This window comes from Micropterus dolomieu, linkage group LG12, assembly GCF_021292245.1.
Source record: "Micropterus dolomieu isolate WLL.071019.BEF.003 ecotype Adirondacks linkage group LG12, ASM2129224v1, whole genome shotgun sequence".
NCBI classification, from domain to species: domain Eukaryota; kingdom Metazoa; phylum Chordata; class Actinopteri; order Centrarchiformes; family Centrarchidae; genus Micropterus; species Micropterus dolomieu.
In genome coordinates, this window is record NC_060161.1 from 38,912,435 (window position 1) to 38,925,129 (window position 12,695).

The window sequence follows — 12,695 nt, forward strand, 5'->3', positions numbered from 1 at the left end:
AATAACACACAGTGAAGCAGAGAACTGTCCCATTAACTTGATGGGATGCGATCTTATTATTTATTTTTGCATTGTTCTGACCGAACATCCAGAGAGGTTAAAAGTTACGAGACTGCAGTTTCCATTTCAAATGGTGAAATACAGTCAGGAGGCACTAAGTTATGTCTGAGTGGGCTCTGGCGCCATCTAGTGTGTCTGCCACTGTGCTTACAGCCTGTTTATTGGACAAGCAAGGCTGCTGCTTATTCTGTTTGTCCTGCCCAATCTCAGCTGTTTCAAGGGGATTTTTGCTCACATGTGGCACTGGCTGTATCTGCTGATTGGAAATGGAAGGATTTGGGCAGATGGCTTCACACCTGCAGTCGGCTGACTGACTACAGGCCCTTAAAGTGGGATCCAAGAACACTGTAAAGTAAAGATGGTGATGGATACGAGGCTGTATTGACACACTCTGCTCTGGTTAAGAGAAGAAGCAGTTCCAGTAACATCAATGGCCACAAGTCGGGCTGGACGATTAATCAAGAAGTTGAACTTGGAATAAATGTGGTCTGAGCTCATTAGAAATCCTATTTGTCAGAAGGCCACAGACAGGAAGAGGTCCAGTCAGACACTCTCTACCCACCACTACAGCCTGTGATGAAGAAATGCTGAGACAATGAGCCAACCTGTCTACTGCTCTCTCAGGAGATTGGGTACTTTTTAAGGGCCACAGGAGGAAGCACTGGAGGCAGAGGCTCTATCAGGGGACAACAACTGCTGGAAGGACAAGGGGGACAGGACTAAATGACCACAGACCCGTCACCCTGACCTCTGTGGTTATGAAGTCTTTTGAGCACCTTGTGTTGTCCCACCTCAAATCAAACACAGAAACCTGGACTGTCTAAATGATGATGCATCTCTTTGCTCTGGCTCAGATGTTAGATGCTGCCCTACGTGACAGAACCGCTGGTCCAGATGATTTCCTGTTGTAATACTTCTCTGTTATTCTGTTGATAAATCCTCCAAAGACAAAGACGGTTTGTTGTAACTTGTTTGTTTGTTCAAATTTCTCAGTGATTCTCTGGTTATAAATCCAGCACACCCCTTTCTTTACAGTGGTGTTCTCACTCCCTCTCAGCAGGTCGTGGCATGTTTAGTTCAGCTCAAGTCAACATGACTGCAGGTTATTACTGCTGTAACTGGCAGTCACCATTATTAGCTTTAGCAAACGCCATTTTAAACTGCATAAGTTAGCCTAGCAGCTCGCTAATGTTCCTCATACCTTAACCAATTAGTGTTATTTATGCCAAACCAGGTGTGGTCACTGTGTCCATGTCTCCTAATGTAATACCAGATTTATACTTCTTACTCACTGTTGGTTTAAGTAACTGCATCTTTTGGACCTGTTGAATTTCAGCTTACAGCGCAGAGTCATTTTACCTGCTTTAGAACATTATTATGCGGTAAGACGCCCCAGTTTTATTCTTACAGAAAACAGAAAATGTCAATAAAAAATCTTCTGGCTGAACTAAAAATGTCCTGAAGACAATCTAACTGTGTTCAAAATCAGAAATCAAATTAAAAAATGTTAATGAGGGTCCACTGTATTTTGCTGCTCCTTCAGAGTCACACATCAAACCCGCGACCCATTTGCTGAGTCAGTCACGTGGTATGGCGGGCTCGCGAGGCTTCGACGTCACCTCATACGTCACCAACACGAGCCTCGACACGCGCTTCACAAAACTGACTGGATACTGAAGGACGCATCACCACAGCGGAGACCTGCAGGACGATGGAGAACCAGAACCCGGACCGCAGGAGCCAAACAGCAGCCTCGTGCTCTGATAGCGCCGATGTTCAGGTCAGTGTTCATGACTTCATCACGAGACTAAAGACACGAGGAAGAGTCTCGAGGGTCCGTGTATCATCCGTTCATTCTGTTGTTAGAGATCAGAGCCTGAAAACCCGCTCCAGGGTTTGTGTTGACGTGGTTTGATTTCCAAAGTGTCTCCGTGGTTCCTGTTTTCATCTTGAAGAGAGGAAGCTGAAAGAAAAACTCACGAGCGTTTCTCTTGTGTTCTTGAGTTTCCCACGCGGCGCATGCGCGGTGCGGCCCGTGTTGTGTCGGGAGCGCGCAGAACAAACAATGATGGTGAAAATGAAGCAGAGTCATTATATTTGCTCGTGTGTTGGTGAGTTTCTCTCAGTGACAAACAGTCTGCCTGCATTATTGTTCTCTGAATGATCGTCGTGCAGGTTTCAGCTCTAAATAGTATCTGTGGTGTATAATATATGTGCATTAGACGCATAACAGTTTAACAGTTTGTAGCAGCTGGATAGAGGATTAGTGACCTTTAAAGGGGAGAGTAGAGGTCAGTGGTTATGTGGAGACTCAGACCCTTATATGGTGTCTAACAGATGTTTACACTTATCCTATAGCACTGTGCCCTTATATGGATTGGAGCCTTAGTTTGCAGACTCAGACCCTTATATGGTGTCTAACAGATACTAAACATGTCCTATATAAGCTGTGTTCGATGTACAGAGTGGTCGTCAGGCTGGGTCTCTCTCCAAGCTGCTGCAGAGCTTCTAATTCATGCTGAACTCCTTGATGTAATAAACTAATGATCAAGAACAGCGTCAAGCGGGTTTCTTCTCAACACATCATCGCAGCCTTATTGTTCAGACACCACAACAGGTTTCAGCTCTTGATCTGTGAGGAGGCTTTCTTGTTAACCTTCACTCTGACTTCACCGCTGCTTGTTTTGGGAGTGAGTGCTTGAATCTCTTTCATGATGTCAAACTTGTTTTTGGTCTAAAACGGGACAAACAACAACAACACGGTTCTGTTGGTTCTTTGTATTGTGCACAAAGTACCAGTAAGAGTACAGTCTGAGAGTCAGTGGGCAGATGGCTTCACACCTGCAGTCGGCTGACTGACTACAGGCCCTTAAAGTGGGATCCAAGAACACTGTAAAGTAAAGATGGTGATGGATACGAGGCTGTATTGACACACTCTGCTCTGGTTAAGAGAAGAAGCAGTTCCAGTAACATCAATGGCCACAAGTAGGGCTGGACCTCCTGATCTCCTCCTTCCTCTCCATAGGGACAACAACTGCTGGAAGGACAAGGAGGACAGGACTAAACGACCACAGACCCTGAGGTTATGAAGTCTTTTGAGCACCTTGTGTTGTCCCACCTCACATCCCTCACAAACGCTCTCCTTGAATGTTCTCCCTCCCAACAGGTTGTGACATGTTTAGCTCAGCTCGAGCTAAGATGACTGGGGGTTATTACCAGTGTTGGGAGTAACGCGTAACAAAAGTAACACAATTACAGTAATGTTTTGGTTTTTGCTGTAATATAACGCATTACTAACACTTGGTAATATTATACCATGTTACCATCTAAGTAACGCGCGTTACATCATATTTTAAGTGTTTGTTTTTTTTTAATGATTCATAAACACTGAGAAACATTTCAGCACCAGAAAAACAAATCCATGAGTAAAAGAGTAACGTTATTTCCTGTTGCGAGAATCTGATGGTCAAGATTGTAGTCGGCGTGCAACTGGGGAGCTCGGCTCCTCTAAACAATACGGCAGCTCCCCTGATGGATCGTGCGTAAATAGATTTCTATAGGCTGGCTGTTTGTGCTTCAACGATTTACTTTCATGATTAGAGAAGCTGCTGTCAGTTCAGCCAGACCGACCCTGGTCAACGTTAATGGGGAGATGATTCATCTTGCACACAGCACAAATATGGTAAAGGATAATAGAAGCATTTACAAACTCAATCAGGAGACGTTCAGTGATCCATTCGCAGTGTTGCATGTATCAAATATATACTTCTTCTCATTTAACACTTTCTTCTGATTGTCACATTACAGCAGGGCTGCAAAGTAAAATGTAGTGTGTAACTCCCGTCTGCTACATAATAAGATAATAAACTGTACACAACAATCACAGAATGTTAAACAGAAATAAACCCTGTTCCACAGAGCAGTGCTGAGGATGAGTTTGAGTTTTTAAGTTGTGGTGTCTGAACAATAAGGCTGCGATGATGTGTTGAGAAGAAATCCGCTTGACACTGTTCTTGATCATTAGTTTACTACATCAAGGAGTTCAGCATCAATTAGAAGCTCTGCAGCAGCTTGGAGAGAGACCCAGCCTGATGACCACTCTGTCTCTCTGTACATCAAACACAGCTTATATAGGACATGTTTAGTATCTGTTAGATACCATAGAGGGGTCAGAGTCTGCAAAGTAAAAGGTCAAACCCATATAAGGGTACAGTCCCTAAACAACCACCAATCACTGCTCTCCCCGTTGAACCCCTCCCCAAAGGTCACTGTCCATCTGTCTTGCTGCTACAGTACTATCTTGAGGTAACAAAACAAGGGGTGAGAGGTCAAATTTTATAGAAGGGTTCAGTCCCTACATAAACACCAATCACTGCTCTTCTCCGTAGAAGGTCACTGACCCTCAGTCCTGCTGCTACAGTACTATTTTGAACTGCTATGAGTCAAATGCATAAGTATTGGAAACTACAAAGTCTTTCAGTCTGGGGGAAGAAGCTGGTGCTGCGACAGCAGATCTCTACCCAGACAGCAGCAGGATGAACCAACTGTGGCTGGGTGGTACTGTCCTTTCTCATCCTTTGGGCTCTGTGTAGTGATGTTTGCAGTCAGGATACTTTCTATAGCTCCTCTGTCTGTTTTATTTAATCCCAGTATCCATTCAGAGGAGGCCTTTGTCTCCTGCCAGGCCGTTAGTCTGAATAAGAACCTGTTATTTAATGTGCCTGGTAAAATAAAGGCACAGTTCCATCAAATGGAAATATTCTTCATGTCTTGTGCATCATTTAAGACAAACTTCCACAATAAAAGTCTGGAACCAGCAGAAGATCTGTGGCCCGAATGTGATCACAGACACGTGACTGTCAGGTCAAATTAAACAACATGTAAACATTTATAGGCCTATCAGGTTTGTGTTTCTCTGTTTGTGTTTTTCTAAAGTCCCAGACTCCCTTCAACAATCCTGCAGTTTAGTGACTTGTTGAGTTAGAGGACACTTTAGAAACTTTGTGAAACGCTGTCTACGACTAATTCTTAATGATTCTGCCTTCCTGTAAATTCAACATTAAATGTAACACATGAAGTTATTTCTGTCTTTGTTGTACAAAAAGCTTCAGCAGGATATTTTCATGAGCCTCTGATGTGATAATAACAAGCGCTTCATTAAAACTCTGCTCTGTGTGAAGCACACTCCCTCATACACATCAAATATGATCAGCTGGTTTCAGGAAACCAACTAACTAAACTTCATCTTCTGCCTGAAATCAAGGAGCCGTGTTTCTAAACGGCCTTAGCGACAGTAACTAAGGAGCGGGGCGAGACGCCGTGACATCGCGAGAACACTCCGCGGGATCCCGCAGCGCTCCTGTATCTCAGCCTGAAGAGCTCCGAGACCAGAATCCAGACTCGGTCCAGGACAACACGGTCCACCAGTCACAGCGGAGACCTGCAGGACGATGGAGAACCAGAACCCGGACCGCAGGAGCCAAACAGCAGCCTCGTGCTCTGATAGCGCCGATGTTCAGGTCAGTGTTCATGACTTCATCACGAGACTAAAGACACGAGGAAGAGTCTCGAGGGTCCGTGTATCATCCGTTCATTCTGTTGTTAGAGATCAGAGCCTGAAAACCCGCTCCAGGGTTTGTGTTGACGTGGTTTGATTTCCAAAGAGTCTCCGTGGTTCCTGTTTTCATCTTGAAGAGAGGAAGCTGAAAGAAAAACTCGTGAGTACTGCAGGGAGCAGAGTCTGAGAGTCAGTGGGGGTCCTGGGCCTTGTTGATGACGCCAGCTGCAGATGGAAATAAACTTGTGGCGTGAGGTTTTTGTACATGGAGGGTTAACAACATATCAGGTGATTAATAGTCGACCGTGGGGAATTTCAGCTGCAGCAAATGTTGACCTGGAACTCAGCTGCTGTCCGATTCTGTCATCGGGTGGTTTAGTGGCTGAAAATGAGACTTTGACTTTAATGTTAATTAAACAAACTACAGGGAGGGAACTTAATAAAACAATAATATTGATGATTGAATTTGCTGCCAGAAAGTTGCTGAGTCGTCTCAAGACAACTTTCTCAATTGCTTTACTGAGAAGGGGCAGCTTTGATATGGGCCTGTAGCAGTTTCCAGCTTCAGTAATCAGTATCGTCCCCCTGGTGAAATTTACCAGGCAGTTTATCGGGCCATTGTGCTCCACAGTTACAAACCACACGCACACACCTGAAGTACGGCCATGTGTTGGATTTTACAGTCAGTGTTTTAGCTAGAATACTGCAATATCCTGAAATGTGACTACGCATTTTTAGTACAATAGCCTCACAATTCACAGCAACTACCTGAAAACTGGCCAGCTACAGCGCACACAGCTTTATATGCACACAATCAAAAGAATAACGGGCTGTTAAACAGGGGCACGGCGGCCCGTAAAATACACCAAATCCTTGAAGGGCACATAGTATGGATGGTATGGTTTGTAAAAAGAAAAACAATGGTTCAGTTATATTTTAGGATTTAAAAGATCAGATATTTTATCCTACATCTCAAATTTAGCTTCGACGTACGAACATTCAGCCTAATTACACCGGGATATGATTTCTTGGTCGATATCGCCCGGCCCTAGTTGGGTCTAATGTTCTGAGTGCTTGTGTCCTGAAGCTGAGGTGGGCGTAGTGTGATGATCTGAGTCTTGAAAGTTCACCTCAGGACCGGGAGGCAGAGCGAACTCCTTTGTGGGTTCTTGTTTTGTCTTTAGTTTTTCAACAGCCAAGCTTAACTTTCCTGTGTTTGAAATGTTTGGTCCTAAATATGTCTGATGCTTTGTTGGTTGAACAAATTGTTTCCAGTTGTGAAGCTGGTTTAGTTTCTTTGCAGTCTGAATTGTGAGAACTTTGCTTTTGGACTGTTGCTCCCAGTCTGTTGTGTCAAAGCAGTGTTGAAGAGCAGAGGACGCCCCCTCTGCCACACCTGTACTTGCTTCACAACTGGTTTGGTGACTTTCACTCTTGGTCTGTATGCTGGCCTTCCCATAACAGTGATGTGATCAACGATTATTCGTCGACGTGACATTTCATCGTTACAAAGATGCCATTTAAGGGAGAGATGGCAATCTTATTAAGAACATTTCTGGTTGTTCATTTCTAACTGCAATGCACTACAGGAAGTGCTGGGGGCGGTACCGCTTCCACTGTCTGCCATGACTACTGTAAGAATACTCACGAAAAAGAAGCTTTCATGCAGCGGAAACTAACAGAGAAACGGCAGAATGTTTAGCGTGCTGATTCATCACTAAATACAATTTTGGGCGGTTTGAGGTGGGAAATCAACGAAAGTTGATGGCGAATTGAAAATGTGCTCAAATGTCGGCGGTGTCGGCCGGCCAGTCACGCCCACAGAGCCCTCTGGTCCCAGTTACTCAGCCCGCTGCAGCAGCAACAACAGAGCGGCAGTGCTTCCTATACATTCACTTATTTGTGGCGGCCCATAATATCGACACCGACCGCCACATACAAATTTTTTATTTTTTTACTAGGCCTATTTAAAAGTGTATTTGATTGCAGTCTCATAAACGCCGCAGCACAAATCTGTCCAACATAACGCTGCCAATGTCAGACACCCAGCCTTATAAAAATTATTAGTAATGGATTAAAGTAAATGAAGGAACATCTGGCTCATGATGTAGCCTACAGAACATTCTCCACTTAGAAAACTTATAAGCACTTTGGAAAAATAACCTACAGAAGTAGTTTAAAGGGGGCTGTTGCTTTATTGTTCTAAATAGACATTACAGTGTTGGTGTACAAATACGACATCAGAGACCCCGGACTACTGAGAAACTGAAGTTTTACATCAAGCAAGAATGGGAAAGAATTCCACCTACAAAGCTTCAACAATTAGCGTCCTCAGTTCCCAAACGCTTATTGAGTGTCGTTAAAAGGAAAGGTGATGTAACACAGCGGTAAACATGTCCCAGCTTTTTTAGAACGTGTTGCTGGAATCAAATTGAAAGAGCGTGAGTATTTGCAAAAAACATAAAGTTTGAACATTAAATATCTTTGTGGTGTATTCAATTGAACAAAGGTTGAAAAGGATTTGCAAATCATTGTATTCTGGTTTTATTTCCGTTTTTTGTTGTTCTGAAATGTACCCCTAATTATAGAATGACCCTGATATATAACATGTCATGAAAAACCCAAAGAAGTCATGGAATTGTCTTTTTCCAGACCTGCAAATGTTTTGGGAAAAGCATGGAGATCCTGAAAATGTGGCCGAAGGTTAGTCGCGCTGCTCTGTCCTCTCCTCTGCGTGTTTGACCGAGGGGGGCGGAGCTCAGCTCACACACAGCAGACAGCAGAGAGGTCGAGGCAGTGAAGCAGGTGAAGGGTAGAAGTGGAAGAGCGATGTTTCCACCTGCTTTGTCTGTAGTTATTAAAACTTGTTTAGCTAAGATCGGATTGTTACGAAAAAGCTAAAACAAAAGCCGCCACTATGTATTGTTTATTTTTATGAAGCGCTTCATAACAAAAGATATCTAATTGTACTTTTCCGACAGAGCAGCTCTAAACTAAACTCTTTGTAATATTACTGTCAGGTCGCTCTGTGGCTACTTGTGCAGCTCGTTACAAAACAGCGACAGATGATCGTCTGCAGCTGAAGCATTAAGACAGAAGATAATAGTGATCAGATACGGAAGGTTTGGCTAGCTGCCCATTTAGCTGTATCAGATGCCTTTTATCGAAACCTCCTCAACTTTTCATAAAGTCAGTGTGCTTGTTAATGTCACTTTCATCGCAGCCTGGATGGGGCTGAATAATATAAAAAGTCTGAGGTGCTACAGCAAACTTTTGATGTTGAAGTCATTGTTCTGCATTAATGGTTATGATTATTGATCATTGAGTTAGAACTTAGCATTAATAGATTAGAGACCATTTTCATGCACAAGGAGTTACTGACTGAAAACAACCCATGAAAAGAAACCGCTGTATTGTTTAACTGGAATTTATGTTGTACTAGTGGACAGCTATATCGTATATTATATGAAATGATGATTAATATAGTAACATTATATATATGTGTGCGTGAAAACAGCTTTATCTCGTGGATGTGGTTTTTTTTTTGGAATATTATAGCCTAATTATACATGTTCTTTAATTCTTTGAAGGCGGGGGTTGTATACATTAAGTTTATTATAATTCAGATCTACTAATTTTGAAGTGCTTCATCTAACAGGATGTCAAAATAGGCCCCCTGTTGGAAGCCAGATTTTATAGATTAAAGCCCCCAGTTGGTAACAGGAGCTTACCTGGTGGCTACAGACAGGTTTGGGGTTTTAAAAAATGGAATAACTTCAACATTTTCTGCATTTTCAGCAATGTGTTACGCCCCTGTAAAAGGGGAAATGGAAAGTACAACACGGACACAATGTAGCTTCAGTCAAGTCCAATATTGTAATATACGAACGTAAGCCACACGTTCTGTACACAGGTTGAATGAGGCGTTAGCAACAGTGTACAGGGGCCTGTACCACGAAGCGAATTAAACATACCCAGGATATGTTTTCATTATCTGGCTTAACTAACCCTAACTATCTGGATAAGCTGTACTACGAAGCTGGTGATCAACTCGGCGAGTCAACCCAGGGTTTCCCAATCCAGCCGTGAACGCGTTCACATAAAAGAGGCGGTGTTAGCAGCGGACGACCAATAACCAATCGTCTTTTTATCCTATTTATCTCTTTGTCCTCTTGTACCCAAAAAGCTATGGATTACTGTTCTGCAGATCATAGTGCATTTTAACTTACTCCTGTTTAATAAAGAAATGAATTATCAGAATTTTAACTTTTCCTTTTTTAAGTATCTTTTAACCGCTCTCTCGCTCTCAGTGGTTAAAGTGCCGGTCTCGTAAACAGGACATCCTGGGTTCAACTCCCTGCAGTGCCTCCGGCTGGTGATGGACCAGTGGATAATGCACATGCCTTTGGTGTGAGAGACCCGGGTTCAAGTCCACTGTGAGACATCCGCCTATGTGTCCCTGAGCAAGACACTTAACCCCAAAGTTGCTCGTGCAACCTCTGATATATACTAAACGTTGGATAAAAGCGTCAGCTAAATATATACTGCACATTTTGGAGTGGCCTTTTATTGTGGCCAGCCTAAGGCACCCCTGTGCAATACCATGCTGTCTGATCAACATCTTCATATGAGGTGGATGGATTATCTCAGCAAAGTGTTCACTTACACAGATTTGTGAACAATATTTGAGAGAAATAGGCCTTTTGTGTACATAGAGAAAGTCTTAGATCTTTGAGTTCAGCTCATGATGAATGGGGGCAAAAACAAAAGTGTTGCGTTTATGACTTATTTTCGTATTTGACTTCCAACTCGCAATTCTGCCAATTTCTGGCAACTAATCTCTTTGTGCATTTCCTGCAATGCTTTCAAAATAATTCAGCTGAAATGTGAAAAAAACTGACCTTTACACAATTTGCTTAATTGTCGGTTGGCACAGCTCAGACGTCACATTAAAACCAAAACTATTTCCACACTCACAATATCTCTAACTGAAAGGCATGGAAAGGGTTTTTAACATAGGCTCTGTATACCTGCAATATGAAATGTGTTTATCTTTGACCTTCTATGTGAACAATCGGGCATACATGGTAATAGCATATTGATCTTTTATTTAGTATGCAGTACAGACTGAGTATGTAATAGACAGTACATACTAACCTACTGTACCACATAGTGAGTATGTGATTTCAAAGATGTGCCTTAATGTCATTTATGGTGGAGTTCGCTCCACCATGACATCTCACTTACTGTGTTTCTCTCTGTTGATATAGACAGAGCACTATGACAAATCCTTCACAACATCTGGATATTTGAAGATTCATCAGAGAGTTCACACTGGAGAGAAACTGTACAGCTGTGACCAGTGTGGGAAAACTTTCACTAGATCATGTGACCTTAAAATCCACCAACGTGTTCACACTGGAGAGAAACCGTACTGGTGTGAACAGTGTGGAAAAACATTCGCTCGATCAGGTGCCCTAAAACTCCACCACCGTGTTCACACTGGAGAGAAACCCTACAGCTGTGACCAGTGTGGGAAAACTTTCACTATAGCAGGTAACTTACACATGCACCAACGTGTTCACACTGGAGAGAAACCGTACAGCTGTGACCAGTGTGGGAAAACTTTCACTGGATCAAGTGACCTAAAAAGTCACCAACGTGTTCACACTGGAGAGAAACCGTACTGGTGTGAACAGTGTGGAAAAGCATTCGCTCAATCAATTGCCCTAAAAAGCCATCAACGTGTTCACACTGGAGAGAAACCTCATAGGTGTGAACAGTGTGGAAAAGCATTCGCTCAATCTATTGCCCTAAAAATCCACCGACGTGTTCACACTGGAGAGAAACCGTACTGGTGTGAACAGTGTGGGAAAACTTTCGCTGTGTCAAGTAGCCTAAAAAGCCACCAACGTGTTCACACTGGAGAGAAACCGTTCAGCTGTGACCAGTGTGGAAAAACCTTCACTACATCAGGTAACTTACAAATGCATCAACGTGTTCACACTGGAGAGAAACCGCACTGGTGTGAACAGTGTGGAAAAACTTTCACTCAATCAGCTCACCTAAAAATCCACCAACGTGTTCACACTGGAGAGAAACCGTACAGCTGTGACCAGTGTGACAAATCTTATACCGACAGGAGAAACCTTAGAAGACACAAATCCATTCACAAAGCATCAGAGTGACAGTTTTCACAGAGCCAAGCTAGCCGTTTCCTCCTGCCCTGAATACAAGCGACTGTGTTGGACATGTCATGTGATGACAGCTGAGGAAGTTTGATTTGGAAAGAGCTGGAAAGCGCATGCTGGCCTTTGCATGAGCTGAACATTTTTAACTCGAGCGAGAAAGTTGCAGGACGCTGAGTCGCGATAGCCCTCACATCCAGCCAAACTCCCACTACACCTGCTGAAGGACAACGCAGCCCTTTCCTCGAGGACCCCTCCCCCTCTCACACATCCTGGTGCAGACTCTAATCCCCCCCCTGTACCAACCAGCTGCCTCCATACAAACATCCCAAGCCAAGACACCAGTCACACCCCCGCACCTGTCCAAGGCCCGGCCTCTAGCCAGCCTCCAGCTAGGAGCTCCAGATCTGAAACCACCACCACAGCTCCACATCCAGACCCGACAGCTGAGTCTGAACAAACACACACAGGCAGAAGGGCTGACATTATCCTCCTCATGGACTCTAATGGAAAGTTCCTGGATGAAAAGACCTTATTCCCAAGGCACAGAACGGAGAAGATCTGGTGCCCCAACACCAGGAGAGCCCTGGAGCTGTTACCAGTGCCTGAGCTAGGCTCACCTAGCAATCATCATCCATACAGGCACCAACGACTTCAGGTCCCAGCAGGACAGACTGGCAGACTCTCTGAGGAAGAGTCTTGAGCAAGCCTCCACCAATTTCCCTACCAGCAAGATAGTCATATCCACGCTGCTGCACAGGAGAGACTTCCACCCCCACACTATTCACAGAGTGAATATCAGACTCTCCAGGGACTGTGCCCTCAAACCCAACGTGTTCTTGGCCCACCACCCGACCCTGCACCTGGACTGCCTGTATGATAACATACAC

At 43.8% G+C, this 12,695-nt stretch overlaps 2 protein-coding genes across 2 annotated transcripts in view; one reads left to right on the forward strand and one right to left on the reverse strand.

The window, feature by feature from the left end:
- Positions 1 to 12,695, forward strand: part of LOC123980179 (zinc finger protein 271-like) — a 342,908-nt gene that overhangs the window by 301,921 nt on the left and 28,292 nt on the right. Inside the window, exon 3 of the mRNA XM_046064436.1 lies at positions 10,971 to 11,773. Coding sequence (XP_045920392.1) covers positions 10,971 to 11,773 — 803 coding nt within the window. The remainder of the gene's footprint in view (positions 1 to 10,970; positions 11,774 to 12,695) is intronic.
- The window catches only part of LOC123980183 (zinc finger protein 850-like), a 104,647-nt gene that overhangs the window by 9,076 nt on the left and 82,876 nt on the right, over positions 1 to 12,695 (reverse strand). The gene's annotated exons all lie outside the window — the stretch shown is intronic.